This window comes from Colletotrichum scovillei (assembly GCF_011075155.1).
Source record: "Colletotrichum scovillei strain TJNH1 chromosome Unknown Contig00005, whole genome shotgun sequence".
Classification (NCBI taxonomy): Eukaryota; Fungi; Ascomycota; class Sordariomycetes; order Glomerellales; family Glomerellaceae; genus Colletotrichum; species Colletotrichum scovillei.
In genome coordinates, this window is record NW_023336263.1 from 2056790 (window position 1) to 2084485 (window position 27696).

Consider the following 27696-nt stretch of genomic DNA (forward strand, 5'->3'; position numbering starts at 1 on the left):
ACCTAAGTAGTAAGGTAGGTATTCCCAGTTCCCACATCCTCCTACCTTCAACCCTGATCTTGGGTCCGCCACTTTGTCCCGTCGCGGCTTGCCTCCTCCACCTCGAGGCTACACATCCCAACGCCGTGGCCGCAATGAGCCAATCAACGATTGCCATTTTCCCCGCGTTCTCCCGTCTGCATTGAATCGTCCTCGAGCCACCAACATTCGCCCTACCGCCTCCGTCTCTTGTTCGGTTGTTTCCCCCTCATCATCTTCAGCTGTCAATTCATTCGCCTTCTCAACCAAAAAAACCCTCTTCAGCCGTCAAGATCGACGCCAATCCCGCAAACTCGCCTCCCGCACTCCTCCAACGTTGTCCAAGCATCCCGGACTGCGCTCCGGTATTGGATGACAACTATCCGTCTTCGCCATCTCATCCATCTACCTTCATCTAAAAGTCAATGGGCATTGGCATCGGCATCGCTCACCACACCTACCCTACCCTACCCTACAATACCTTATCACACCTTATCATCATCATCATCATAAACCATGAACGACTTTGCTCTCTTTCCCAATCTACCTCTGGAGCTGCAAGACAAGGTTTGGGAGGCTGCCCTTCCCCCGCCCGCCCCGACCGCTTTCCATGTTCAGCTGGCCCGCCATCCTATGGGCCGCACCGAGGATGGCTCCATCGACCGCTACAATGTCAAGGATAGAGTTCTTCTCTACAGACTTCGCACCTCTGGTCCCCCTCATCTCTCGGATCGCGACTGCGTCATGTCCACTCTCTTTGGCATGCTTTTCGCCTGTCATCGCTCCTATCGTGTAGCAACACGCGCTCTGAAATTTATCAAACCTTCTCACCCATTTCTTCTTCGAGGCGGTGATTCATCTTCCTACACCCTCATACTTCGAGGTGGCGATTCCTTGGGCGCATACCACATGGAAGTTGACGCCATGCGGGATCTCATCATTCTCAATACGGGATGGCAGTGGCCCTGCCGTCTGATCAGTACTGCCGGCGTTTTTCGTCTTCATGTGCCAACACCGCTGCGCTGTCTGGCCCTCGCCTGGCCTGGGCCTCACCAACTCGGCCCCTCTGACGGCCGAAGTTCATTCTACAATTCCGAGGCTTTGAACGGCCTGCTAACCTTGTGGGGCTCCCGTACTCTCCGTGCTCTCTACGTTGTCGTGGATCCGGCTCATCTGCGGGAGGCGGAGAAACCGTGGCCCGCTTGGGGTAATCGATGGAGTGTGCCGATGTACGCAGGCTCTGACACTATACTAGAGGACTACTTGGCGTCTTTTGAGGTTGATACAAGTAGCCAGGCACAGTACCTCTTTCAACGTGGAAACCGTCGGTACTTTGAAGTCTCGGCCGAGCAAGTGGCGCGGTCCGGTGGTCTCGGAGAGGTCGTCGAGCTTCTCGAATCAGCTCGCAGGCGTCTCACCCCCACCGTCAGCCAGGGCGTCCATCAAGAACATCTCACCCAAGCACTAGAGAGCGAGACAGTGCCATGCAGATGTAGGATCCTTTCTTGGCAGCAATCGTTCTAGACGATACGATATGCCGCCCTTGGGTCCCCTGCCAAGTCCCACATTGCATCGTGCACCATCTACTCTTTTCGTAGGGCGTGCTTGGCGGGATATGCGAACCCCATGCCTTGTCTTTCGCATGGTCCAGGTTCATCTTGAAGTCAACATCAAGAATTGAAGCCGGTGTCTGAGAAAAATACACACGACTGCCTTCTCCTACATCAAGCTTGAAGGCTGGTCAAGGAGATCCCGATGGGAGAGTTGTAGCCAGTAATGACTGAACGATTCTATCAGCGTTTTGCCGAAGCCAGCCACATATGGAGTAGATCCTCCGGCTGGACCAGCAAGATGGAAACGGAAGAAGTGTAAGAATATCACAAGGTCTATAAGAGCATTCGAGTGTCCGGGTGTCTGAGAAGATGCGAGTCCAGCTCTAGAGGACACACTGAACTGGCGCCCTTTCGACCATATAACTCACCAACACAACTTTACCGAACAGACGCTTTCAAGGGACAACCTGTTGAGAGAACAACGATTGGTACAGTCCAAAATGAGAGAGTTCCGATTGTCTGGCACTTCACTCGCCAATGCCGCCAAGTCAGCTCGATGGGCGCAAACGCAGAGAGAGAGTGAACCCTTGGCGGTGAGATGCCGTCTAGAGCCGTTCTGCATATACTTTACGGAGAATTAACTACCTGCGTGCGTTAGATGAAATTCATCACGGCTAAGGACGCAACATGAAATTCTCCAGCCACAAGAACCCCGAATGACAGGGAACTCTTTCGTAGAGAACCTGTCTGATCGAATTCTCCCATTCTCATTCGCTCCCCCCACCTAACATCCACGAATATCGTCAACATCTGCAGTAGAAGTCTAGAGACTAGAATTGGGAGGCCTGGGGGTCTGGCGGAGCGTACACCGAGCACGAGGTACGCTAAATTGTCCAGGCGGAGGGATTCTTCCATCAATCAGAGGCCGCAAAGGGGGTGGGTCCGAAGCCGGCTCGGCCTGGCGAACCCCCCGCGCTGGCACGCCGTCTCTGGGCCGGGTTGTTTTCTGCTGCCAAGCCCCACCGAAAGGGACCCTCTCCGGCGCATGCCCCTCCAAGCCCTCCACTGAAGGCCCCTCCCCCTCCTTCCCCCTACCCCTCCATTCTTCCGTCTCCCCCTCATGCTGCTGGCATGCTGCTGCTGCTACTAGCAACTGTCCCCTCCTCCGCCTCCGGCCCAAACTCCAGACTCGGGGTAAGGCAAAAGAGTGAGCGAGGTGGAAAAAAGTAGAGGGTCGTGGCCCGTGAGTGGTCTAGTCATTGGCAGAGGCGGGGAGGGGAAGGTGGGAGAAGAAACGCATCGTCGGAGGCTATAAAGGTCTCTAATCTCTCTGCCCGTTATTGTGTCGTGTAATAATTCCCTCTATTCTTCCCTCTTCCCTCCTCCAATCTCCTTGCTGTCTCCTGTCTTTTCTCCAAGAATCACGGTCCGTGTTTCTCTCTAGTTTTTTATCGTTCCTGTTCTTAGACAATTGCCCAACATGAGTCTCGATATTACCATCACCGGGTGGCAGACGCGCGATGTGCGCTTCCCTACCTCCCTGGATAAGACCGGTTCCGATGCCATGAACGCTGCTGGTGACTACTCTGCCGCCTACTGCATTCTCGAGACCGACTCCAAGTACTCTGGCCACGGCATGGTATAACCCCCCCTTTCCCTAATCCCAAATCCGTCTCAGTCTCGTAAAGTCGCTCACCTCTTCTTCTCCCTTGTTAGACCTTCACAATCGGACGAGGAAACGATATCGTCTGCAAGGCCATCGACTACCTTGTTGAGAGAATCAAGGGCAAGAAGTTGTCAGACCTCGTCTCAAATTGGGGTCAGACCTGGAGATACCTCGTCAACGACAGCCAGCTGAGATGGATTGGTCCCGAGAAGGGTGTCATCCACCTGGCCCTCGGCTCCGTTGTCAACGCCATCTGGGATTTGTGGGCCAAGGTCCTCGGCAAGCCCGTCTGGCGCATCGTCGCCGACATGTCTCCCGAGGAGTTCGTCGCCTGCATTGACTTCCGTTACATCACCGACGCCATCACCCCCGAGGAGGCCATCCAGCTCCTCAAGGAGCAGGAGCCCACAAAGGCTCAGCGCATCAAGGACGCCGAGAACAGCCGTGCCGTCCCGGCCTACACCACCAGCGCTGGCTGGCTCGGCTACGGCGAGGACAAGATGAAGGGCCTCCTCCAGGAGACCCTCGGCAAGGGGTACCGCCACTTCAAGCTCAAGGTCGGCAGCAGCGTCGAGCAGGACAAGAGGCGCCTGAGCATCGCCCGTGAGGTCATTGGCTACGACAGCGGCAACATCCTCATGGTCGACGCCAACCAGGTCTGGTCGGTGCCCGAAGCCATCGAGTACATGAAGCAGCTCAAGGAGTTCAAGCCCTGGTTCATCGAGGAGCCCACCTCCCCCGACGACATCCTCGGCCACAAGGCCATCCGCGAGGCCCTCAAGCCCTACGGCATCGGCGTCGCCACCGGCGAGATGTGCCAGAACCGCGTCATCTTCAAGCAGCTCCTCATGTCGGGTGCCATCGACATCTGCCAGATCGACGCCTGCCGCATGGGCGGCGTCAACGAGGTCCTCGCCGTCCTGCTCATGGCCAAGAAGTTCAACGTGCCCATCGTCCCCCACTCGGGCGGCGTCGGCCTGCCCGAGTACACCCAGCACCTGAGCACCATCGATTACGTCGTCGTCAGCGGCAAGCTCTCCGTGCTTGAGTACGTCGACCACCTGCACGAGCACTTCCTCAACCCCTCCGTCATCAAGGACGGGTACTACCAGACGCCCACCGAGCCCGGCTACAGCGTCGAGATGAAGGCGGACAGCATGGACCAGTACAGCTACCCCGGCAAGCAGGGCGTCAGCTGGTGGACCAGCGACGAGGCCAAGCCCATTATTGAGGGAGAGAAGATTTAAAGCGGGAGTCTGACGACTCTTGAGGGGTCGAGCAGAGTATAGGTTGCTCGTCCGCAGGGAAACGATGGCATCCTGCATGGCTCGGCAGCCGCCGGCCATCCTTTACCAGCGACTTACGACAACGAGAGGGGTCCGGCCAGGGAAGAAGGTCGGTCCGCAGGGCAACGATGGCATCCTGTATAGTCAAGTCAAAATGGCTATCCTGTGCAATTGGGCACATGAATCGCATTGGCACATGCGAATCCAAAATTCGGGGGGTCTGGCGAATAGAGCCAGGCCGCAGGGCAACGATGGCATCCTGTATGGCGCAGCACTAGATCTGTGACCATCCCTTATACCTAGCGTTTGATTTCGGTTGATTATTCTGCAAACCAAAAAAAGGGGGTTTGGTCATAGGGACCATTCCGCAGGGCAACGATGGCATCTTGTATAGAATGAGTCTAGAGGCTCTCTATCCCGTCACAATAGCTAAATAATGAGACAATTCTCAATGAGATCCTGGTCCTGACTTTGCCTTTGATTTCAAGTGATTGTACGTGAAATGATATCTGAGAATGTAAAAGTGAAGGTGAAGAACCCCAAATGACTGAGTTGACTGGGCGAGGAAGAGTGATCAGTGCACCGCCACATGTACGTACAATCAGTCCATCAGCCACGCCAAGCTCACAGCTCAGAGCTCGCGCCACACAAGTGGCTCCAGAAATGATTTCAAGGAGGGAGCTACGGATACGGAGCAAATAAGGAGACGTTTCAAAACGGCAACCAGACAAAACCCCCTTCCTGCCCACAGCGTTGTGTCGCATCGCAAGTCGATGTGTCTTGAAGAAAGTCTGAGCTCAAGAGAAACACGCCACGCGCGAGAGCGAAGAGGAAGACCAAGAGATCTTCGACAGCAGGCTGTTGAAATTGCCTGATAACATACCTTCTATTCCATATTTTACCCCACCGAATCGCTTGGAGAGCTTCCCGGGCGCTCATCCGCAGCGTTTGTTAATTCATATTTGTATATTGAAATTATATTCATCGTCACTCACTCACGCAGCTCTCATCTCATCACACGATAACCTCACTCACTTCATCTCACCCGGCAGCACCGGACACGCTCACCCTCCCCCTCACAACGATGCCGCCAAAGTCGACGGTCAAGGTAGAGTCCGCTCCCGAGGGCTTCACGCCCGAACGGTTCGAAAAGGAGCTCAAGAGCCTCGCGGCAAAGGCAAAAGGCCAGACCAGAGGCAGATTCTACAAGCAGCAGGCCACGGCGTACCTGAAGGCCACCATCCTCATCGCCCTCGCCGCCACCTATAGCAACGTCTCCCAGCTGGCCATGTCGCCCGTCTACGGCGCCATCCCGTCCTCGATATACCACGCCAAGCTCGTCATGGTCGCCTGCTTCTTTGGCTGGGCCGGCAACGTCGTCCTCAACCGCACCCTGCCCTTCAACCCGGCCACCCTGCTGCCCGTCGTCGCCCTCTGCGTCCCCGCGATCCAGTACTACCTCTACCAGACCAGCGCGCTGCTGACGGCGTACTGGGGTCCCCTGGTCATGGAAGGCGTCACGCTGTTCCCTATCATCGTCATCTCGGTGAGCTGCGTGGCGACGGAGATGGAGAAGGTGAGCCTGTCCAAGCTTCCCAAGTTCCTCGCCGACGCCGCGCCGGGCCTGGGCTCCTGGGGCCTCTTCCGCTTCGTCGAGACGCTGTCGGGCGACTACCTGCAGACCTACGTCGGCCGGTCCTTCTTCCAGACGCGCATCGGCCTCGAGGCGCTGCTGGGCGCCGCCTACGCCGTCTACGCCCCGTCCAAGCTGCTGCTCTTCGCCGTCCCTGCCGTGCTGCACACGGCGTTCCTGAACCCGCATGCGCTGACGCCCATGGCCGCGGCTTCGCTCAACTCCACATTGCAGGCGGATAACTGGTTCCTGCTGGATCGCAAGGAGTCCGTCACGGGGTACGTCTCCGTGCTGGAGAGTATCAAGCACGGGTACCGTGTTATGCGGTGCGATCACTCGCTGCTCGGCGGCGAGTGGGTGAAGCACAAGGGTCCTCGCGTCGCGGAGCCTATTTATGGTGTGTTTGTCATGTTGGAGGCTGTTCGGCTCGTCAAGACGACCAAGGCCGTTCCTGACTCCAAGGCCAAGGCTTTGAACATGTAAGTCGCCGCTGTTCTTTGGCAAGGGACCTTGAAGAACAAACACTAATGGCAAACCAGCGGCCTTGGTATCGGTACTACGCCCGCGGCGTTGGTCGCTCACGGCGTCGACACGACGATTGTCGAGATCGACCCCGTCGTGCACGAGTTTGCGTCAAAGTACTTCCAGCTGCCGTCCAACCACACACCCGTCATCGCGGACGCGGTAAGCTACACGCGCAAGCTCGCCGACGACCCGGACGCGAGGTTCGACTACATTGTCCACGACGTCTTCACCGGCGGCGCCGAGCCCGTGCCCCTCTTCACCCTTGAGTTCCTCCAGGGCCTCAACTCGCTCCTCAAGCCAGACGGCGCCATCGCGATTGTGAGTTTTCAATCTTTTTGTCGGTTTCCACTGCTTTGTATTGCATGTATACTCACACCAGTCATAGAACTACGCGGGCGACTTCCTCCACCCGGCCCCCAAACTCGTCGTAGACACAATCAGAGAGGTCTTCCCCTCCTGCCGCATCTTCCGCGAGTCGGAGCACCCCACCCCGGAGAAAATCGAGGAGGAGGGCCAGGATTTTACCAACATGGTCATCTTTTGCAAAAAGACGTCCGGGAAGCTCAAGTTCAGGGCTCCCGTTGAAGACGACTTTTTGGGCAGCCGCACGCGCCGCGCGTTCCTGATGCCGGCGCACGAGGTGTTTCCCAAGCACTTTTTGCAGGGAGATTACGGGATCTTGAGGGATAACAGCACGGAGCAGCTGACCAAGTGGCACGAGAAGAGCGCGCTGGGGCATTGGGAGGTGATGCGGGTTGTGATGCCGGATAAGATTTGGGAGTTGTGGTGATCCTTTGTGTCCTTCGTGGAGGGAAGGGTGTTTTTTTGCGCCAAAAGTCTGAGAGGATGGAATCGACGAGCAATCTTTCATTGGAGATGAGGAGTGTTTGCTCTCTGTACATATGGTACTCGGACATGTGTAATTACATTGGGATGAGCTAGAGCTGCCTACCTATGAAGCTCACTTAGACAAACTATTCTTTGAGTTGTAGAATAAGACCGCTGTTTATTATATATTTCTTCAGGGCTCCCTGACATGCCTTGTGTATCTCATCAACTCGTCGCTCTTCGCACTGCTAATCAAAGATCTTTCATCCTCCGTCTCCATAATACTACCTCACTCATCCTCACCCCCCTTCTTCACCACAACCTTCCGAGCAGCCTCAAAAGCAGCCTCCTTCGTCACCGCATTCGTCTCCCGCACATACTCCCCCAAATACCCAGGAACCTCCGCCACCTCATTATACGGCCCCGCCACCGGCTCCCCAAGAACCTGATACACCGGCACAACCCCCGTCCACACCCGTCCCGTAACCTTCGCATCCTCCTTATCAGCCCTATCATCCCCCGGCGGGCCCTCGCGGATCTTGGCACTCCCCGTCGCGATGCGCACTTTCAGCACGCTCGTGGAGGATAACTCGCCCTTGTTGGGCGGCACGCGGGACGCCTCCCAGCGACCCGGGACGACGCCGTCCGTGATGAGCTGCATCGCGTAGAGGCGCTCCGCGGGGTCGGAGACGAGGGTTGCGTGGCCGAAGAGGACTGCGGAGCGGTAGTTATAGCTGTGGGCGTTGGGGGTCAGGGCTAGGACGAGGCCGTCTAGGTGGGATGCTGCGATGCAGACGGGGAGGCCTGAAGGAGGGGGAGGAGACGAAGGGGACGAAGTAGAAGAGGCGTCGGAGGGTTGGCGGGAGATGTTTACGAGGCGGGAGGAGACGTAGCCGTGGAGGTAGAGGTCTAGGACGTCGCCTTCGTCGGCGGAGGGGCGGGAGAAGGAGCCCATTTGGCCGAGCATGGGGAGGATCGTGGGGAAGGGGGATTGCGGGTCGTTGAAGGAGACGTGGAGGATTGGGCTTGTGTTTATTATGGTGTGGATTGTGCGGAGGGCATAGGATGCTGTGAGGTTGTGTTAGTTGATGGCTTCGCGAAGACTTGACGTAAGTGAGAGTGAGAGTGAGAGTGAGGCATACCGCGCGGGCTGTATCGTTTAACGGTGCCATATGGCTCTTTGGGATACTCGAGTTCAGTGCGAGGCATGGTTGGATGCTATCTACCTGTTGAAATGATTGATGGGATTGTATGGTATGATGGTGCTGCAACAGATGTCTAGTTCTAAAGCCACTCAAAAATGATCTTTTTGAGGTTGTGTGTTTTCCTTTATATTATATCCCCCAATTCTCCAATTTGATAACAAGTAACGCCCACCCAATAACACAACGAAGAAAAGATACGCCCTTTACGCCCGCCGTCATCCCGCGTAGACCTATTGACTCATCTTGGGCGCGACCGGGCCGGGTGAGGTCTGTCGTACCTTTCGGGCCCGGCTCCGAAAGGAAGACGAGGCATGCGGAGTGAGGTGAGGTGATGGCGGGAGGAGGGGCCACCGGCAAGCGGCATACCTGCACACATTACAGTCCCACGCCAGACTAGATCGAGTAGGTCCAAGCAGCCATCTTGGTGTCTGTCAGGCTCCCGCTGTCAGTGACCATTTACGTGTGGCGCGAAGGAGCTAGCGGCCATGCAAGATCTTGTGCTAAGGAGTGCTTGTCTTCAGTGATTACGTTTGCGGTCGTCGTCTGTGGACGAAGCGGCGCGGGACCCAAGTGAGCGGGCGGGGGCGGAATTACCGGATAAGGTGTGGAGGCGCGTCCCCGGCCTGGCTCTCGCCGATGTGGATGGATCACGGCTCTACGGCTGGGCACCAGACACCTCATCACTGGTACCTGAGTGTTGAATATGTAGTCTCATTCATCGCTTGAGTCGGCGGGGGAAGAGAATATCCCCAAACCCGCTTCAAGCCTGGAATTGCCGTTGGGAAGAAGTTACATAGCGAGACCAGTTATTCAAAGCCCGACGGACTTGAGACTTGCGAGCCTGATCCTCGCTCTCAGGCCTCAAGTCGGCAAAGGTTGTTTTTTTCTTCTTATCCTTCCAAAGGTTTTGTCCCAAAACCTTGGACTACTGCCGATGCCCGAGACTGCAAAGTTTACCATCATCTGTATGTACGTGTAAGAGGAAGAAGGAAAACGTTAGAGTTGAGGGCGGGGTAAAATGATGGGCGGCGATCACGTTCGTCTCCTTGGGCCATCAGACGGGACAAGCTTCAGGACCTGAAGGTTTATTCGCTGTGCTTTGGTGCGTCCCCGAGTCCTTGAAAGGTGGAAGAATGAGAGGGAAGCATCGTTGAAGCAATCTTGTTCCTACGCTGTTTAGGCGCGGGAGTTGTTTTGCCTATTCTTCACGCTTCACTGGGCTCTTGTGATTCAATCTCCTGAAGCCGAGGCGCTGGTCCTCTTTGTGTGCTGTCATCATACAGCCAAGTAGGTCTGGTCATACAGCCAAGTAGGCCTACATGATATCGCACAACTTCGCCTCAATGATGGCATATCGGTAGTGATATCTTCCGGACGCGCTCACGGGCATCTGTCGTTAGAGAAACGGTACCTGGTGCCCAAGGCTACCGCAGAGTATTTGACAGCAAACGCACAGAGGGAACCGAGTGGAAGGAAAGTTGAGGAAACAAAGGCGCATGCAGAGGCGGTAGAAACAAAGTCTTGCGTTGCTTTACCTGCCAGTGGCGCCGCTGCGTACCTGCGCCGCCTCCCGCATACCCGCGCAGAGTCAAAGAGCCTTGATGTCTTGGTCTTGGTGTACTACACCACACTAGACAGAGTGACAGTCAAGACAGTGTACCTACACTACCTCATGGTCGGTGGTGTTGGTGGTGTAAGAAGTTGAGCGGCTGGTCGGATTCGGTAGCAGCCGAAACGCAGGATAGCTAGGCGGCCAAAGCTTGATTGATTAGCCTTTTGGGACCATCCGACCTTTACTAATCAGCTGGTGCCCTTGGTCTTTGCAGCACGTAATTCACAGAGGGTGAAATCACTGGAACTTGTGGAAGCAAGCAGGGCACTCTTGACTCTTGAGTCTTGAATCTAGCCCTCGTGGGCAAACTCCGCCGTCACAGGGGACCCCTCGTCAGCTGTCTCCACTGTAGAGGGTGCGCCAAGAAACATCGAAGCCCCTGACAAATCTCAAGGAACGCTGGGAATCTCCCATCCTTTCTCCCACCCAGAATCCATCCTCACACCCTCGTGACCATCCATCGCCTTCAGCACACTACAGATACAGAGCAAGAAGACTCTCTCACAGATATAGACGCCTCAGCCCTTTTCTCTTCAGTCCACCACGCCAAAGGCTGCTGTCTGAGCGGCTGCAGACCTGCCCCTGGCGCCACCGGCTTCTTCCCTGTATCCGCCATCCGGCTCCCTGGAGTCCTGGACTGCAGCTGGCTCCCCCTTACCTCACCTTATTTCTCCCATGGCTCGACACCTAACTGCCTAGTGTATCCGTACGGCTGCACTCGTTGACGGCATGAGAGAATGCGAGCGAGGACGAGGTGCCTTGCTGCATGACGGAAACACATGTCACCCAGACCAGAACCGAGGGTAGCTCTGCCAAAAGGCGATTGCTTTCCAGAGAGAAGGCGTTCGATTCCTCATGTTCCGATCTACCAGGAGTTCCAGGAAAGCTGCAGTTCCAAAGGAGACACGCGGGCTGCACAGGGATATCGCCGTTGCGTCGAATAAAGGTTCTATTCTCGGCCCTCTCTCCTCTGCTAAGCGTAGGTAGGTTCCTGATGCGAGGAATGCACCTCAGTACCTTCTTTTCTCCCCCTCCCTCATGGCGAGGCCAGCGTCAAAGTTAGACGTCAATTGTCAAACAGCAAGGGCAGGTTGCGTGTGTTGCCACGTACGGCTAGCAATTGGCCGAGTCTATCATCTTTGGTCTTTAGGATGTTCCTCTGCACTCTGGTATTACGGAGTACTGCACAATTGTTCGACGAGGCGCCGACTTTCAGAAACTCCTTGTTGCAAGTCTGCGGGTCAAGTAGCCCCCAAGTTGAGCCTCAACTACCCATCGCCACTCCATTGGACGATGACGATGGGACACAACAAGTGTTGTCAAGGTCTGCGCTGCTCTAGTGTTGTTTCCAGCTACTCACACGAGTCCATCCAAATCGTTCCATACCAGCTGAAAAGAGAAAACCCCCACAAAAAAGGGTCTGACGTTCCTGTTCCGATGACAAGAATAAACCACCCTAGGTCTCCAAAGACACGAGGCGAATTGCTATAGATGAGAAGAGACCACCAGCCAGACAGACACACACTGGACCAGACCCAAAGACCAGAAAAAGAAAAAGAGAAAAAAAAGAGTCAAGACGGATGGAATGGAATGGGGCCTCTGGCCGACCCTGGACCCCTCCATCCCGAACATCGTGGGTTTCGACGCTGAAACAGAGTCGACGCACGCCACGGCGTCGTGGTGGATAGAACAAGGTTCTAACCCCTGTCAGCCTTGCCGCCAGCCCAATCACCGCCCCTGACCAGTGCCGGCATGAACGACGTATCGAGAGATCTCTCACAGCACCCTGCCCACGGCCGGTTTGAGACCCTCTTCCCTCCTACACTACGCTTGTCGAGTGTCTACTGTCAAGTAGGTATCCCATTCTTGCAACTCGACTCTTCAGAAGGACCAGACATCATTTCAGCCGATTCTGGCCCTGGGATTGGCTTAGACCATCCGCTGAGGTAACATTTGGCCGGGTCCTCCAGAACCCCCATACCGAGAATAACCTTGGAAATAGGCTACCACAGTATGCCCGTCCCATGAGACGAGGCCGAGTACTTTGTACGGATACTCTAGTCTGCAGGTACTGCTGGTATTCTCTGACCTTCGTGCCTCTTCATCGCGTGTCCCTGGCGTTACGTCTTTCTGCTCCCTCGTCTTGCTCCAGCGCGGTAGCCCATACGTAGACGTAGCCGCAGAATCACCATCCATCCATCCATCCATCCGTACCTTTCTTTACACCATCACATCCAAATCTACCCTGAGTCTCTGACTATCCGTACCTGTCCTTCAACCCATCTGCACACACCCCCCTCCCGGTTTGTCTGTCTGCCGGCTACTCTGTTCTCCTTCCCTCTTCGTCTGTGCCCCCAGTCTTTGCTCTCCACTCTGGTGCGTCCCCGAAAGAGTATCGAGAGAACAGCCGCCTCTGCTCGTCCTACCGCGCGCCCTCACACATCTCCGTCCTGTCATCCTTCATACTATCTATCTGCCACTTCGTGTGTACATCGTGGGGCATCTTTCCTGTCATGTTTGTCTTTGTTTGATCGTGGAATGCTACCATAGTACGAGGCATTCTCACAATGATTCGTTTCCTTCACTAAGACCTTTTTTCTTTCCTTCAACATCCCCCCATTGACTGGGTTTTTTCGATTCTCCTCCCGGCCGGCCCGCGGCCCCGACAAACGAAATGTTCATTCCAGGAATTGTTCAGGCCTTGGTCTCGGCCCTTACCTTGTCAGTCACCCGTCATCACCTCCATCATCGACGCTAGTTAGGGAAAGCTGGGAGCCTCGAATTTGAAAAGAGGCATGGAAGAAACGATCATCGGCATGGGAAACAACCGAAGAGAGGAAGGAACCGCGAGAACGGAGGGAGAACATTCGTGCTAACCATCGTGATTCACAGTGGAATCGTCATCCAAGCCGCGACGCCCGCCGTCTTTCCTTTAGCAAAGGGCCATGGCTCAAAGATCTTTCGGGACGGCCTGAGGCTGGTCCTCATCACATTCCTTGTATCATCCGCCCTGTGGGCTCAAATAGACTTCACCGGCATCACCCTCGACCCAACCTCGACTGCCGGATGTCAAGTCGCCGTAATTTTTACTACAATCTTCGATCAACTCGCCCGATTCGCCATCGAGCAGTTCTTGCTATGGGCTATCAATGCGAACGCGAGAGCGCCGGCGAGCGCGATGGTCTACCAGGCGGTCCTCGGCGTGCGATTTATTCTAGGCGCCGTATTTGTTGGGTTTCAGAAGGCTCAGATTGCCACCGTCTGCGTTGCCAGGAATGATCTCCTGGCTATAGGTGCTGTTGTCATGGTCACAGACTTTGCCGTGATTGCTGCGCTCGCCTTCAGAGCCAACTCGATTGGCATCACGAGTGTGCCAGTGAAGAAGGCCATCTTCTGGGTCATTGGCGCCCTCGCTCTCTGGACGGCGGTACGTTCTACACGCTATTGCTTGGACATATCATGATACTAATCACGTACCATCTTGATAGACAAGTATTCCAATGCTTCTGGGCATAGACACTATTGAGCTGATCTTCAGAACTGCTCTTCCCGCCACTGGCCTGTCAATTCTTCTCAGTACGTGGGAAGCCTTCGACTCGCTGCGCTGATTTGCTAACAATTCCTAGGCGTCCTTACAGGCTCTCTGGGAGTCTTGCTACCCCCTCGCCAAAAGCAAGAAGTCCATCCGGATGCCCAGTCCCCGCGAAACATCAGTTCCAGCAGAGACCTCTCAACTTCAGACACTGACTACCCGCCGTCGCGATACGAGGACCTCAAAGGAGGCACGATTACTACTGTCACGACTTTCAACCAACCTGTAGACTTTGGTGGAGGTGTCGGCGGCGGCGCTCTGCCCACCATGCCTAGCATCGCTCCGGGTCAGGCATCTACCGGTGTAGGCGGTGTTCCCGTGCAGGGCCAGCTCTTCCCACCGATTCGGGCCCAGACGGCACCTCCCAGGCAAAGCAGGAGCATGGACGCGAGACCCAACATCATGAAGGGTCGGAGTATCTTCGACAAAATTGGACCGGGCTCGAACATCAAGAATGCTATATCCAATCCGATCCTCCAGGACAGCGGAGAGCAGAACCCCCTGAGCAAGATCGCCACTATCGATCTCGCCACGGCTGCAAAGAACGACAGGGAGAAGAGAGGCAACGACTTTACTTCGATGCAAAGGAACTCGAGCTTCAACGCGCAGCGCCCAGCCCCCAAGCCCCCAGCGATTACTCCGGAAGAGGCTCTCAAACGTGCGCAGAGTGGAAAGAGGAAGGAAGTTGGACTGAAGTCGCCTCCTGCGGAACCGCAACAACTCCGATCGGTTGGGCTCATGTCAAATCCTCCCGCAACGACTTCGTCCGCCCAGCTGTCCCCCGGCGTGGAGGAAATCAGACGCAGATCCCCCAGACAAATGCCAGAGACCCTCCAGCAGCTCGAGAACGAAAAGAGACCGGTCACGCCCCCGCAGACCGCACCTGTGAGCAGCATCTCTCCGCCTCGCCCACAACGCCCGCAAAGACCTCTGAGCCCCTTTGAGACGATGGACAGATCAGCCAGCCAGCGTACTGTGGAAAGGACTATGAGCCAGAAGACGGAAAAGACCCTCGATCGTTCCGTGAGCCAGAAATCCTCTACTGCGACCGAATTCACAGTTGCATCACCGCCCCTTGGTCTCGTACCTCCGCCTCCACCCAAGAGCGCCGCTCGTTTGATGTCACCTACCAAAAAGCCGGACCTACCACCAACCTGGCCCATTCAGACCGCTGTTGACCCGACAATCCGCCCCTCCAGGCAAAAGCCTCTTTCGCCCAAGACACCTGGTGGCAGCAGTTTACAGCGACGCCCGACAGGTGGCCTGCCATCAAACCCGAGAGCGATGGCCATGAGGCCTTTGCCCAAGGACGCAGTTCAACAGGAGCAGACTGTCATGTTCGTGAACAAGATCCAGTACAACGACCCGACGGCAGTGCAAAGCATCATTGAGGGAGCCTCAAACCAGGCCGCCAAGACGCCTCATACGCAGTCTCCTGGGCCAGGGCTCAAGTCATCAGGGTCCGTCGTTCATAGACCTCGCCCGATTCCGAGACAGCAGGGCAAGGACCGTCAAATCTTCCCAGCAGAGAACTCTCCTAACCACAGGCGGAGCAAGTCAGGGGGTTCCATCATGAGCAGGAAATCAATTCTCTTATCGAACCCTGGCAGCCCAACTCAACTGCCACCCCTGCCACCACCACCGAAGAGCGCTGGTAACCATCCTGTACGCGCACTGCCAAATGACACCAAGAGCATGACTTTCGATGAGAAGATGGATCTTTTCTTCCCGGGAGCTCTTGGCAACTCTGAGACGGGCGTCCAGCCCAGAACCCCAGTTCCCGAGATGCCCATGGTTCCTTTGGCCTTCAAGCCTGCGAGCAACTCGGGAGGTGACGAAAGAGATGCATGGGAATCAGGAAGCAGTCGGGATCAGTCCAAGCAGTCCGATCGCTCGACCAAGACGTCCATTCGGACCCAGAGTATTCTTGATATCGAAGAGTCAGTTCGGCCAGATCTGCCTCGCAATACCTCCAAATTCAGCGTTGATACCTCCGTTATTACTGGAAGACCTGATGAGCACGACTCTTGGATTCCTGCGTTACCTGTCAACGACACCGCGGAGATCAAGCGAGCATACGATGGAGCAAAGCGCCAGTCATCACCTGTGCTTCCGGTTCGCAACCTTAGTCTCTCTGAGTTCAGCGAGACGAGGACGGTCAGGACTCGCGATGAAGAGACCACGACAAATTGGGGATCCATTCACTCACCTGTCGCGCCGGTGAACATCCAAGAGGCTACGCACATGCCGAAGCCAACTTGGATCCAGCCTCGCGACTTGTCCATGATCAGCCACAACGACGGCAAGGAAGTCATGACAATCATGCTCGATGCATCTATTGAGCACGAGAGAGACGTGGAAGCCCCGCAAGAGGCTCGCGAAAGCCCCGTTGACCTTCCAGAGGTGAGCCTCGCAAACAGAGGTGCTCGCTGGCACCGGCGCATCGGCGACGAGAGCATCACATTCACTGAGCGCAAGGAGCCGGTGCAGTCGCGCAGACAGCCGCCTCCGAGAGCTCTTCAGCTCAGATCTCCCGTCAAGAAGAACACGATCGTGATGCACGCCGCAGAGCCTTCTCCATTGGAGTCGCCGCAGCATGCCTACGAAATGATTCAAGCGCAACTCAAGAAGCTGGAACAGCCGAACCGCGACTCGTACGAAAGCCAAGGACAGAGAATTCGTCTTCTGGAATCTTTGGAGGCTGAAATGGGCCAGCAAGAAAACCAATGGCACGAGATGCAGCATGGTCTCAGCCGGGACTCCATGTCGACAGTTGGGACGACGTCGGTCCGCAACTCGCAACACGAATCTGCAATTGTCAACTCGCGAAGCCTTGCCCAGATTGACGAGTCGCTTCAAGAGATTCCCCAGCGTAACAACATTGCGTTAGACCGGCGCAATTCCCGTCGCGCTCGGATGGGCAGCATGAGCAAGTCGTCGTCTGAAGATCTGAGGACGCTAAGCGCGTCTTCCCTCTCTTCTGACGGCACCAACAACAACCGCACCAGTCTCTGGCAACAGCGACTTGCGGATGCTCAGATGGAGTATATGGAGAACGCTTCCGAGCTATTGGCAAAGAGAAACCTCAATTTCTTGTCTGTCTCAAAAGCGCCCTTGAGTGCGACTGCTGCAGCGTTGCAGCTTGGCAGTCCTACCCCACCGGACACCGACGAGGAGTCCGACGGCGCTGACGGTGTCAACGCTCAGATACTCGCGAGGCTCATGCCGAACGAGCGAGCTCCCGCACCCCCAGAATGTCTGTGGAAACCCGACTCGCCAGTTTATTTTGAGCGCGAACCACCGCTGCTTTGGGCTCCTCCCGCAAACCATGGCGTCGCGTCTAAAGTTACTTCCCCCAATGGCGACACCTTACCTGGTATCTCCGTTCGCCCTGCGACACGCAAGGTCTCCGATCCCCTAAATATCGTGAGCTCGCAACTTTGGCAGCCCGATCACACTGCTGCTAAGAAGCTACGGCCCACCTCCGGACTTTGGCGTGTCTCTTGGAGTCCTGAGCCCATCAAGGATAACTTCCAACCGCCCCAGCGTCCCCTGACCCAACGTCCACCAAGACGTAGCAAGCGTGTCACACTGTTACCCGATATTCTTGAGAGCCCGCAACCCCTTCCTGATAAGAGAGGTACGCTCGGTATCTTCCAGTTCCCCTGGGGCGAGAAGTCGGACACCGCCACCGTCCAACCGCGTGGGCCAAGTCATATGTTTATGGCTATGCCCGGTACTATGTCAACTGGTGGACCTGCAGTACGTGCCGCATTAGAAGCTCGCGCAAAGCAACTCGAAGCTCAAGAATACTCCTCTTCCTTCTTTGACGACTACGACGACGAGGAAGAAGGTGACGACGAAGTGTCTGATATTGAAGACGACGAAGACAGTGACGACGGCTTCGACGAGACCACCCTCTGGGAAATCGCCAGTCTCCTCCAGTCGGATCAGGTCCCATCCAAGAACAGTCTGCTTCCCCAGCCTATCACATACCGCCCAGAGTCCTTTGCCGAGGAGTACATCTCTGAGCGCTCTCAGTCAGAGTACGAAGACTCCGAGGACGAGAAGACAGCTGAGGACAACGACGACCCCAAGCACGACTCAATGGTCATCACCATCGCCGCCGAGGACTTTGCCTCCTCGCCGGAACCCGTCTCCCTTCTCTGGACCCCTAAGCCAAAGCAGTTCATCAGCCGTCGCACCTCAACAGGTCTTCCGCAACCCGATGCCCGTGTATGGGGAAGCTACCTCGACAAGATGAGCGCCCCTGCCCGCGTCCGCGAGCGTCTCCCAGAGCCTGCCGTCATCCACAGCACTTCTCTCTGGACCGCGCCCGCGAAGAAGCAAAAGCTGGCCCAGTCCAACACTCCCCTCTGGAGCAAGCCGCAGCAGCAGCAGCGCAAGAGCAAGAAGACGTCCATGTGGGCTGCCAGACCCGCCGTCGTCTACACCGAGTCTATCGGCCTGTTCAACCCTAGCCACAAGCGCGCGTGTTTCAGAACAACCTCTGCTCTCCCCGTCGGCCTCGGCATGCCCTCCGCCGCCCGCGTGACGTCCGAGGAGCTGCCCCAGCTCGAGTCGTTCAGCCTCTGGGCCCCTACACCCGCAGAGACTCGCGTCGAAGACTGGATGTCCCTCGCCGTCGCAAGACCTAGCTCCCGCGCCTCGTCTGGCCGCTCCACGCCATCCTTGGACACCGCATCAACACGATCCGACGATGAGGAAGCCGTGTCCGACTTTGAGCCGCTCCCGGAGGTCCCCGCCGTCAAGCAATCGACGTGGTGGGATTCCCTCAAGTCCCAAATGTCCGCTCAATCGCCCGCCACCCAGCCTGAGCCCCTTCGCCGCACAACAGCGACGGCGGCGCAATGGGAAGCCGCCCTGTACGAGGCCATCGGCGCGATTCCTGCGCCGCGTCTCGTCCGCAAGGCCTCCACGCCGTCAGAGTGGGCAGAGGCTCTCAACCGGGCCGTCATCTCATCCTCCTTCAACGCAGCGACATCGCACCCGGCCCTCGCAGGCTCCGTGACGACGACAACAGTCTGCGACCCCGCCGTCGCAAACCCAATCTTCTTTGCCTCGGTTCCTTCTCCCGTCGTACCCCTCTGGACCGCCCCCGTTGTCACGATCCCCAAAGACACGGGTATCATGTGGATCCCTCCCACTAAGCCCCGCCGCCACGCGCACGACACGACGCCCATGAAGCCCGAGGACCCTGAATCCCGCCGCCTGCGCATCAAGCGCACCAAGAAGATGGGGGGTACCAGCACCGACCCGTCCACGTTTGGCCTCGTCAGCTTTGACGGCCAAGCCATGTGGAACGACGTCTATGGCGCCGAGCTCAGAAGCAGGAGCGTCACGCCTCTGGGTGGTAACCGGTACTGGATCGCGGAGGACGCGGCTCAGGAGTCTGTGGAGGAGGAGCTGATTATCCAGTTTGGCTGAGAAAATTGTCGTGTTTGGACATAGATTGGAAAAAGTATATCCAGAACGAGGAAAGAACAGGATCTGAGATTTGTGGTCTCAGGGAAAGGAAATCGGTGACACGATGTACGAAGAAATTAGTGGTCCTTTTTACATAGCGTTTTTTTTGGTTTCCGCGAGGTTGTGGGAAATTCCCTTCTTTTCTCTAAAAGGACTTTCGCAGTCACACCCACACACTCAAACAGTGTTTCTCTTTTTTATCTTGTCTAGTAGCTACAAAAGCTTCAGGTATTCCCACATTGGTTCTCAGGATTAATAATGTGTGCGTTTGTCTGTGTTTGTATGTCTTCTGATTAACACATCGTGGTAATACGTTCCCCCCTTATATCCCGGATCAGATTACACCCTAAAGCCAAAATGTCATCACCCGCAAAGAGTCGGAAAGCCACACTACAGGAAAGTTAAGAAGGTAGAAATAGAGAGTATCGGACAACAAAGACGCTTTCTCTACGTTTATCACGAGTCATCGCCTCGATTCCAAAGTGCGCGTGCTGTCTGCCTACCATCTATCCAGCCAGCCAAGTAACAGAAGTTGACACACGTCAAGCATGCCATGGCAGTCATCAAAGGAAGAAGAAAATCATGAACAGCTCAGAAATGCTTGGGGAGCCCAGCCAAAACGGTGTGTTTTCTTCAGACTAAAAATGAAGCAGAATGTTTCCGTATACTCAAGGGTCCGCAAACCCAATAAAAGAGACTCGAAGACGGCCAAAGTGTGCTGATTAATTGCCCTCCCTTTTCTCCCAGACCTTGTCCACTCTTCTATACGTCAAAGGGGTAGAACCTGATAAACGGCACCTCGAGTTCGTCAACTACTTATCTAATCCATATAATCCTTCCTGTCCATCAATCGTACACGTCTTTAACTTCCGATCCCAGCACCAGGCAGTCACATTCACACAAACGGAGACTACAAACAGAAAGAAGCCTGATGAAATTATTCATCATTCATTAAGCCCATGTATACATCTTCATCACCTTCTACTTCATCTTTCATCGTCTTCGCGACGCCACGTCATGAATCCCCCTACTAAGCTCCATCGCCACAACCCCTCCTGGAAAAAGTCCAGTAGCCCCTCCTAATCCCATTTCCCGCCCATTTTTTGGAAAAAAGCCCGAGTATTTCTCGAATTGTTCCGTTGACCCGTCATGATCCATGTTTCCTTTCCCATCATAACCATCTCTGAAGGTGCTTAAAATAAAGTCGCTAATGTAGATGGAAGTAAATGCCAAAGAGCATGCGAGCCTAGGTTATAATACTGATTCGTGCCAGACATTTTGAAGCCCCCCTCCAAAACAAACAAGAAAGACATGGTGGCATGGCGGAGGACAGGGGGGAAAGCGCCTGCTCATTCATATAGTCTTTGCACATGATGAATTATCGGAATGGAAGCAATAAGAAGACCACCATATGCGAAGCAAAAAGAACATGTACGAAAATAGGAGGGTAAAAAAACCATGATATATAACCAATGGGCCGACCAATGAACTGATCCTGTCTGTTTTGTTTCTGCCTCTTCGTCTACCCATGGCATAATGCCACTGCAAGAACTAGCTGGAAAGAACACTAGGTCTCTGAACGAGGTAGATATCTGTTCTGGCACATGGCCCATCTTCGCAATGTGGACCACGTGTCGTGCGCGATGCTTTGATTCCAAATTCCATTTCCCTCTTTCATTTCCTTGCCCTTTTGTGTTGTTTTTCGTTCGCATTCCCATTTCATCATCCACCCATTCCATCGCCAGAGGGTGCTTGTCCTGCCATGGCATTCCATTAAACCTGGGCTCGAGGACTTGCCTAGCGAAATCGTACATGATTACGTCGTCATAAGCCTTCTCTCGTTGGTAAGAAAATAATAAAGAAGCGTAAGGGAAACCCAGCTGGAAAAGCTGGGATATGTATCTGTCTACAAGGCTTGTTGCCAGCCACAGATGTCGCCGTGTAGAAATTTTGTGGCTCGCTCGATTCGGCCGAGTCGATCGAGTCGAAAAAAGTGCCGGGACTGTCTTTTGTGTCGGATATGGCATCGAGTGAAGAAAAAGGGACAAAAAGAAACCTCCAACTTAAAACCCCCCAAACCCGTCGCTATGCAGACAAGAAAATCAACAATGTTCGTACATGTACAGGGCTGTTGTAGCCCGAGAAGGACGGACAGGCCGTCGTGCCGTCAAAGTTCCAGATGTTGTGACTCAACATCTCTTGCCTCATCTCAGCTGACCGTCATCATTTGCATTCGTTGTAAGCCGCTTGATGGCGAAGCGTCAACTGATCCACGACCGAGTGCAGAATTTGCGCTCCTGCTGTGAGGCAATTTCTTTGGCGGGCTAGATGGGGACGGAGTATGCTCTGGGGTGAAGACCCGGGTAAAGGCCGGGCTGTCGTTGTGCTGCCGGGGTGTTCTGGCAGGGCTCGATGTGAGTTGGTCTGCGCGACGTATGACCTCTGACAAAATGTCTCGGAGATCGCCTGCGCGCTTGACGAGAGCCTTGAGGCTGTTGGTGCCAAAGTGCAGCTTGTCGTCGCGAACGGCGGCATCGGAGACGGATCGTTGCTGCATGGCGTCCAGGACGGATCTGACAATATCGGTAACGTCGTGACCACCCATGTTGATGTTATTCTCCGGCGTTCTCGGTCGCGGCGGAGGAAGCTCATCCGGAGCGGGACTGTTTCCGCCAAAGATGTCGTCGTCTGGAGAGAAGACCGAACGTCTACGACCAGCGGGGCGTTCACGAATGACGGCTGTTTTAGAAACGTTGATCTCGTGTACCTCATCAAAGGGGTCTTCCTTCTCAATAGGGTCCGGCGACGCAGCGTCGAATCCGCTCATGATAGAGGATGAGTCCACGTCCATGCCCTCCAACTCATCTTCATCAGGTGACGCGAGTGCAATGATGCCCTCGGCTTCCTCCCAAAGGCCTGCGTTGGAGCCGCCGAGCATATCCAGATCTCGACCATGGCGACACAAACGCTTGAGATCGTTGACGAGCAGCGAGAGCTCTCTAATGTGACCGGAATGCTGCTTGAGGCTGGGTTGTGACGCTTGAATGGAGGCGGGAACAACCATTGCGAATGCGTTTTCGGTCTCCTTGTCTTCGCTCTCGTTGCCACCAAACTCAAAGTCATCGTCCCAGTCCTCGCTGACAGTCTTGCTACTCAGGCCCCAGGTGCCGAATTTGGGATTCACGGGTCCTCTGTCTGTAGGATCGTGGACTACTGGCACACTTTGGCTGCGAACGTGCATGGCTGAGGGTCGCATCCGGATAGCGGCGCGACCACCTCTGATATCGAGTTCTTGCTTTCCATAGGCGGTCTTGGGTCTGAAGGAGCTGCCCAGGTCGGTCTTCTCTTGGGATGGTTCACTCCAGTCAAATATGTTGCTTCTCGGCCTCTCGCTAGGGTCGTGCGTTGCATCGGCGTTGCCGTTACCGCTAATGTTGGCAAGCGCCATGCGCAAATTAGGGCTAACGCCACGCGAGTTCATCGAGCTAGGAGGCGATAGCTGGTTGCTGTAGGCCATCTCGTCTTCGTCGCGTGCCCAATCTTCATCGAAATCGTCTTCGATAGACAGGCGACCAAAGTCCTTGCTTCCGAGCGAGTACTCATTCGAAGGGCGTTCCAGGCTGTAGCGCGGTGCCATGGTATCCGAATCGGTACGAATTCTGGGTTCATGATGAACACGTACCGGCGTGGGCATGTTTTCGTCCTCTTCCATGATTCTCTCATTAGCATCCCACGAGTGACTGAGCATTTCCTGGATGGACAGCCTCTTTGCTTTGGGATGACCGGCAGTGCTTGGGGGCGACTCATCAAACATGTGGTCGAGTGGGGTTTCCGCTGCGCGATTGCGATCGGATTCGGCAGTTCGCAACGAGTCAAAGACAGTATCGCTCTGTAAGTCCGTGTCATAATCGTCGCCAGAAATAAATCTAGCATCGAAATCGGAACTGTTCATGGTCGAACTGCGGTCTGTCGTAGCGCTGCGATTATAAGCAGCTAGCGCTGCCGAGCCCTGGGAACTGCCAGAAGGATGTATCGAGCGGGGGGATGGAGTAACGCCTCCCGACGAGGAGCCAAGTCTAGAAACGTCGACGTTGAAGCTGGAAAGACGTGAAAGCGGCGGCAAGGGCGACGAAGAGTTGCGACTGCGAGTTCTGAGGTGCGTATTCGAAGTGGGGTCTAGGCTGGCGGCAGGGTGATGCTTTGGCGACGTTTGAGACTCGTCTGCAGGCGCAACAAGGTTGTTGTCTTGCGCTTGCGCCTGGCCGGGGGATGTTGTCGTAGGCGCAGACACATGCCGCTTATTCCCACCACCACCACCACCTTTGGATCCCGCCCCGCGTTTTGTTCGTCGGAGGCTGCCAGCTCTTGGCATCCAATTCGGGGAGTTGAAATGCATGGTGAGCGATCGGTGTGTGCGCTTTGTCGGTGTATCTTCTGGTGTTGACGGGATGTTGTCTTCTTGCGATTCTCTCTCTGTTTCCTTCTCACAATGAACTTCCTCGTTTGTGTCGTCGACGGCTGATGGGGGATCTTCGACAAGCACCAGGGCTTCTTCAATGGGCGCAACCGAGTCGCCCAACATGCCACTCCTTATTAAGTAAATATCCTGCTTCTGGCTGTCGGGTACTAGTATGCGTTTTGTTGTTGCCGATCGGGTGCTGGGACTCCTGTCAATTAAACGGTCAGGCACGCTCCGTGCAATGACATTTGCTCTGCGATTGTGGAAAAAAGAGGTCCACTTGGTTGTTGATTTTGTTTTTTGCTGCAAGGTCGATTCGCCTTGGGGCCGTGGCGGCACGAGGCCTTCTCCTGCTTCCTGAAGATATTGATCAAAGGAGAACTTTGGTTCTGCAATTGGCTCGATGTGGTTTCCGTCGTAATTGATCTGGTGCAAAGTGGCAGATCTTTGGTGGCTCGTCGCTGGTCGGCGAAGACTGGGAAGGTGTGTCCTGGAGCGACGGCGCATTACAGCACCATTCTGATGTGCCGAGGGCGGGCGCTTCACCAGTTTATTCGGAGGCAAAGGAGGAGGAATAGAACCGGTAGGCGAAAGAATGGGAGCGGCTGAACCGTGAGAGAAAGCGACAGACTGATTATCGAAACCCAAACTCGATCTAATGCTTCCGTGTTGTGACAAAGGCCGTAGTGACAGTCGTCTCATCCAGGACCCACTAGAGGAAACCGAGTCTCTCGTATCCTCATTGACCGAGGGCGCAGTTGCTTGGTCTCCCTGCTTCACGTAGGACGCTCTCCTGCTGTGCAATATGGAGGGCGCAAAGTTGAAGTGAGAGCTGAGAGGGCGGCGGGGGCGCGCAGAGGGTTCGGCCGGGGTGTCGTTTGGGTTTGAATTCGAATTCGAATTCGAGTTCGAGGTAAAGGAGAAATGAGTGGGAAGTGGCGTGTAGCGGGCGTCGTCGAGGGTCGGCAGCTGGGCAACAGAACTGGTGCCGGGCCGTGAGGAAGAGACGGGAGGGCTGCTCAGTCGATGATTCGGAGGAATGTCTTGGTCTGAGACTAGTATCCTCCTGTTGGAAGAAGACTGTGTGGAACTCGAATCGTCGGGATGAGCAAACACCAGACCTACAGCCGCTGCAGCAACGGCAGTGCCAGTTCCCACGAGCTAATGAGGCGACGAGTCAGCAGGCAAGATGGGATGAACCAGGCAAAAGAAGGACTAGATATCAGGGACACCGGTGCTGAGTGCTGGGAAGCATGGGAATGGAGGAGTATATGGGAAATGAGGAAGACCCATGTAGGGCGGGAATTGGTGTGGTCTACGGGAGAAGAAAGCATGCGCAACACAGTATCCGCGTGGTTGTGATCCAAGCAGGTGTTGGGGGGATGCCTGTCGGGGTGGAGGGCAAAATGCTAGTAAGCAAGCATGAAGGCAATCCAACTTACACTGGGAACGGTCTGCATGATTGCAGAGCCTTATTCGACGCGGGAGAACCAAGCTACGGCTACGAGGCCCAAGACGGGCATGCGGGCGGAAGAGTCGTGGATGCTCTCGAGAGACGTGGTGAGCATCGTCAAGACATATGGGCCAATTTCTCGGGTCGTAGGGTGAGGAATGCGCGCGTCGAGTCTGGATGTGTTTTGCGAGGTGTGTGTGTGTGTGGGTGGGCTGTGTCGCGGTCTCGGCGGGCAGAGAGAAGACGGATTCCAGGAGAGGGAGGGAGTAAGAAGGAGAGAGAAAAAGACTGAGAAGTTGGAGAGAGAACAGGGGCGCAAGGTTGAATCGAAGTAAAGAAATCCTAGACAGGGCCGTTGGCGAGTTGAGCTGGTGGTGGTGGTGGACGTAAGGCGAGTTGTCTAGGTAGTTGAAGAGCGAGAGTGAGGCCCGAGACAGAGAAAGGGCTGTATCGGTAGGGCGAAAGAAGAATCGCACACACGTCGAGCGACCGTGATCTCACACAGACGGATTGGCCCTCGGACAATCAAGTAATACGGCCAATGGGTCCAGGAAACCCCCCCGTTAGACCAGAATAGAAGGCGAATGGAAAGAAAAAGGACGCTGGGGACCGAAGAGAAGGGAAGAGGAGTAGGAGGAGGAAGAAGCGCGCAAGCGGGTTGAACGCGGTAGAGGTCAGATCAAGCCAGACCCGGACACGGTGAGGTGAAGTAAGGTCCCGTCCCGATGGAAAGGTAGGTAAGTAGAGGTAAGTAAGTTAAGGTAAGGTGAGGGCGAGTTCGAGAGTGGGTGAGGAGGAGAGCAAGGTGGGTGGAATTGGAGACGGGATGGATAGGTGGACGGGCAGACGGGGTGGGCGAGTTTGGTAGGGTGTGGTTGGTGTGTGTACAAGTATGGTGTCCGTGGGAGTTTGTTCATTCGTTCTCTCGGATGGTCAAGGTAGTAAGGTCCAAGTCCGGGTCCAGGTCCAGGTGTCAAGGTCCAGGTCAAGGTGTCGGTGCTGATGCCGGTCGGTGCTGGGTGTGGTCTAAAAAGTCCAAGGTTCGGAGAGAGGTCAAAGAGGAATGGACGACGAGAGAAAGCAATGCAGATGCAGAGTAGACGAGAGCACAAAGCAGTCTCTGTGTGCTATGGCAGAGTACAAGTCGAGGAATTGGCAGCTAACCCGAGTATAGAGGGTGTATGGTACGGAGTATGGATAATGGAGAACAAAAAGAATAAGAAGAAGAAGCAGGGTCGTTGTTCCCAGAGAGGATAAGACCGGGATAGACCAGGCTAGCTGAGCTGGAGACTCTCTCTCTCTCTTTCTCGCAGTCTTGACTCTTGACTGAAGTTTGACGGTCGAGCAGGGTAGGTAGGGTGGGCGTGGATCGTCTTGGAGGAATCGGGAATTTGGAGACCCAGGCAAGGCTTGCCAGGACAAGTGGAGAGGGGCCAGGGCAGCCGAGGAGGGGAGAAGATACAGTGACAGAGATTCGACCGAGTAAGTCTTGTCTTTTTGCTTGTGCCTGTCTGTATTCGTAATCCGTATGAAGTTGTTATTATTGTATCTGTGGCTCTGTGTTCGTTCGGGTTGAGAGCGTTGCTGTAGTTGTGGTTTGTCTTTTGTGTTGTTTACTGCTCTTTCCCTTGCTTGACTCCTTTTTCTTTTTCCACGTCTCTGTCAATTTTTCTTGTATTTTTTTTTTTCCCTGGCTGTATTCTTTTCATAAACAAAAGCGGGCAGGAAATGGCAGATAGGCATGCACAGACACACAGAAAAGAGAGAAAGATGGGAGAATGAGAGCAGGTGGAGCATTGGGGGAATGGGGAATGGCAAGCGGGCCAATACCTGCGCTAACGTACCTGCTGCCATGTACGTACTCCCCCTAGTACACACTTCGAGAGGTGGAAGTACAGGCTGGGAAAGATACCTCTGGCGCAAGAGCCACCACTGGGCAAGATATGCGCAGGCAGCTGCTAACTGTTCGCAGCCCAGTGCCTCGAGGTACTTTGTGAGGTACCGTACTGCGTAAGGTCAAGGCAGGCGGGTGTCCACTCTCAGGGCATTATCCATGTTTGTAGGTGCATAAGGTACCTGGGACGGCGAGTGGGCCATCGCTAAGTGCCAGGAGTGGCCCTCGCTGGCGCCTCTCTTCCAGTAGCCGTGGACGCGTGGAGCAGCAGGAGATGACTGCTGAACGCTCCGAGCCAGTCACTGCCCCGGTGAAATGACGGACCTGCAAGCCCGCGCCCAGCACCCAGGGGACCTGCCTGTGATGTCCTGCACCGTCCATTGGGCCATTCCTTGCTTTCTTACCTAGGTACGCGGTACTAAGTAATGCACCTCAGCTACCAGGTACTTGCCGTCCATGCCTTATCCAGCAGTTGGTTCATGTAC

The 27696-nt window shown here is 55.1% G+C and overlaps 5 protein-coding genes across 5 annotated transcripts; 3 read left to right on the forward strand and 2 right to left on the reverse strand.

Annotated features, from left to right (window-relative positions):
- The first annotated feature begins 67 nt into the window (after positions 1-67).
- Positions 68-4784, forward strand: HER10_EVM0007136 (mandelate racemase/muconate lactonizing enzyme domain-containing protein). The gene is made up of 2 exons (XM_035476702.1): positions 68-3210; positions 3288-4784. The coding sequence occupies exons 1-2, from the start codon at positions 3052-3054 to the stop codon at positions 4482-4484; spliced, it is 1356 nt and encodes a 451-aa protein (XP_035334098.1). The 5' UTR covers positions 68-3051; the 3' UTR covers positions 4485-4784.
- A 467-nt stretch (positions 4785-5251) lies between these two features.
- HER10_EVM0007213 (spermine/spermidine synthase) lies at positions 5252-9020 on the forward strand. The gene is made up of 3 exons (XM_035476775.1): positions 5252-6635; positions 6696-6999; positions 7067-9020. The coding sequence occupies exons 1-3, from the start codon at positions 5608-5610 to the stop codon at positions 7469-7471; spliced, it is 1737 nt and encodes a 578-aa protein (XP_035334101.1). The 5' UTR covers positions 5252-5607; the 3' UTR covers positions 7472-9020.
- HER10_EVM0001504 (flavin-nucleotide-binding protein) lies at positions 7681-9020 on the reverse strand. Its single transcript, XM_035471249.1, has 2 exons — positions 8652-9020; positions 7681-8577 (listed from the first exon to the last, which is right to left on the reverse strand). Exons 1-2 carry the CDS (start codon positions 8716-8718, stop codon positions 7799-7801), a joined length of 846 nt encoding a protein of 281 aa, XP_035333728.1. The 5' UTR covers positions 8719-9020; the 3' UTR covers positions 7681-7798.
- A 3672-nt stretch (positions 9021-12692) lies between these two features.
- Positions 12693-19737, forward strand: HER10_EVM0011249 (uncharacterized protein). The gene is made up of 4 exons (XM_035480685.1): positions 12693-13047; positions 13219-13753; positions 13815-13902; positions 13953-19737. Exons 1-4 carry the CDS (start codon positions 13001-13003, stop codon positions 19364-19366), a joined length of 6084 nt encoding a protein of 2027 aa, XP_035334399.1. The 5' UTR covers positions 12693-13000; the 3' UTR covers positions 19367-19737.
- A 623-nt stretch (positions 19738-20360) lies between these two features.
- Positions 20361-26521, reverse strand: HER10_EVM0004514 (uncharacterized protein). Its single transcript, XM_035474156.1, has 2 exons — positions 25307-26521; positions 20361-25025 (listed from the first exon to the last, which is right to left on the reverse strand). Exons 1-2 carry the CDS (start codon positions 25322-25324, stop codon positions 21615-21617), a joined length of 3429 nt encoding a protein of 1142 aa, XP_035333926.1. The 5' UTR covers positions 25325-26521; the 3' UTR covers positions 20361-21614.
- Positions 26522-27696: the final 1175 nt, after the last annotated feature.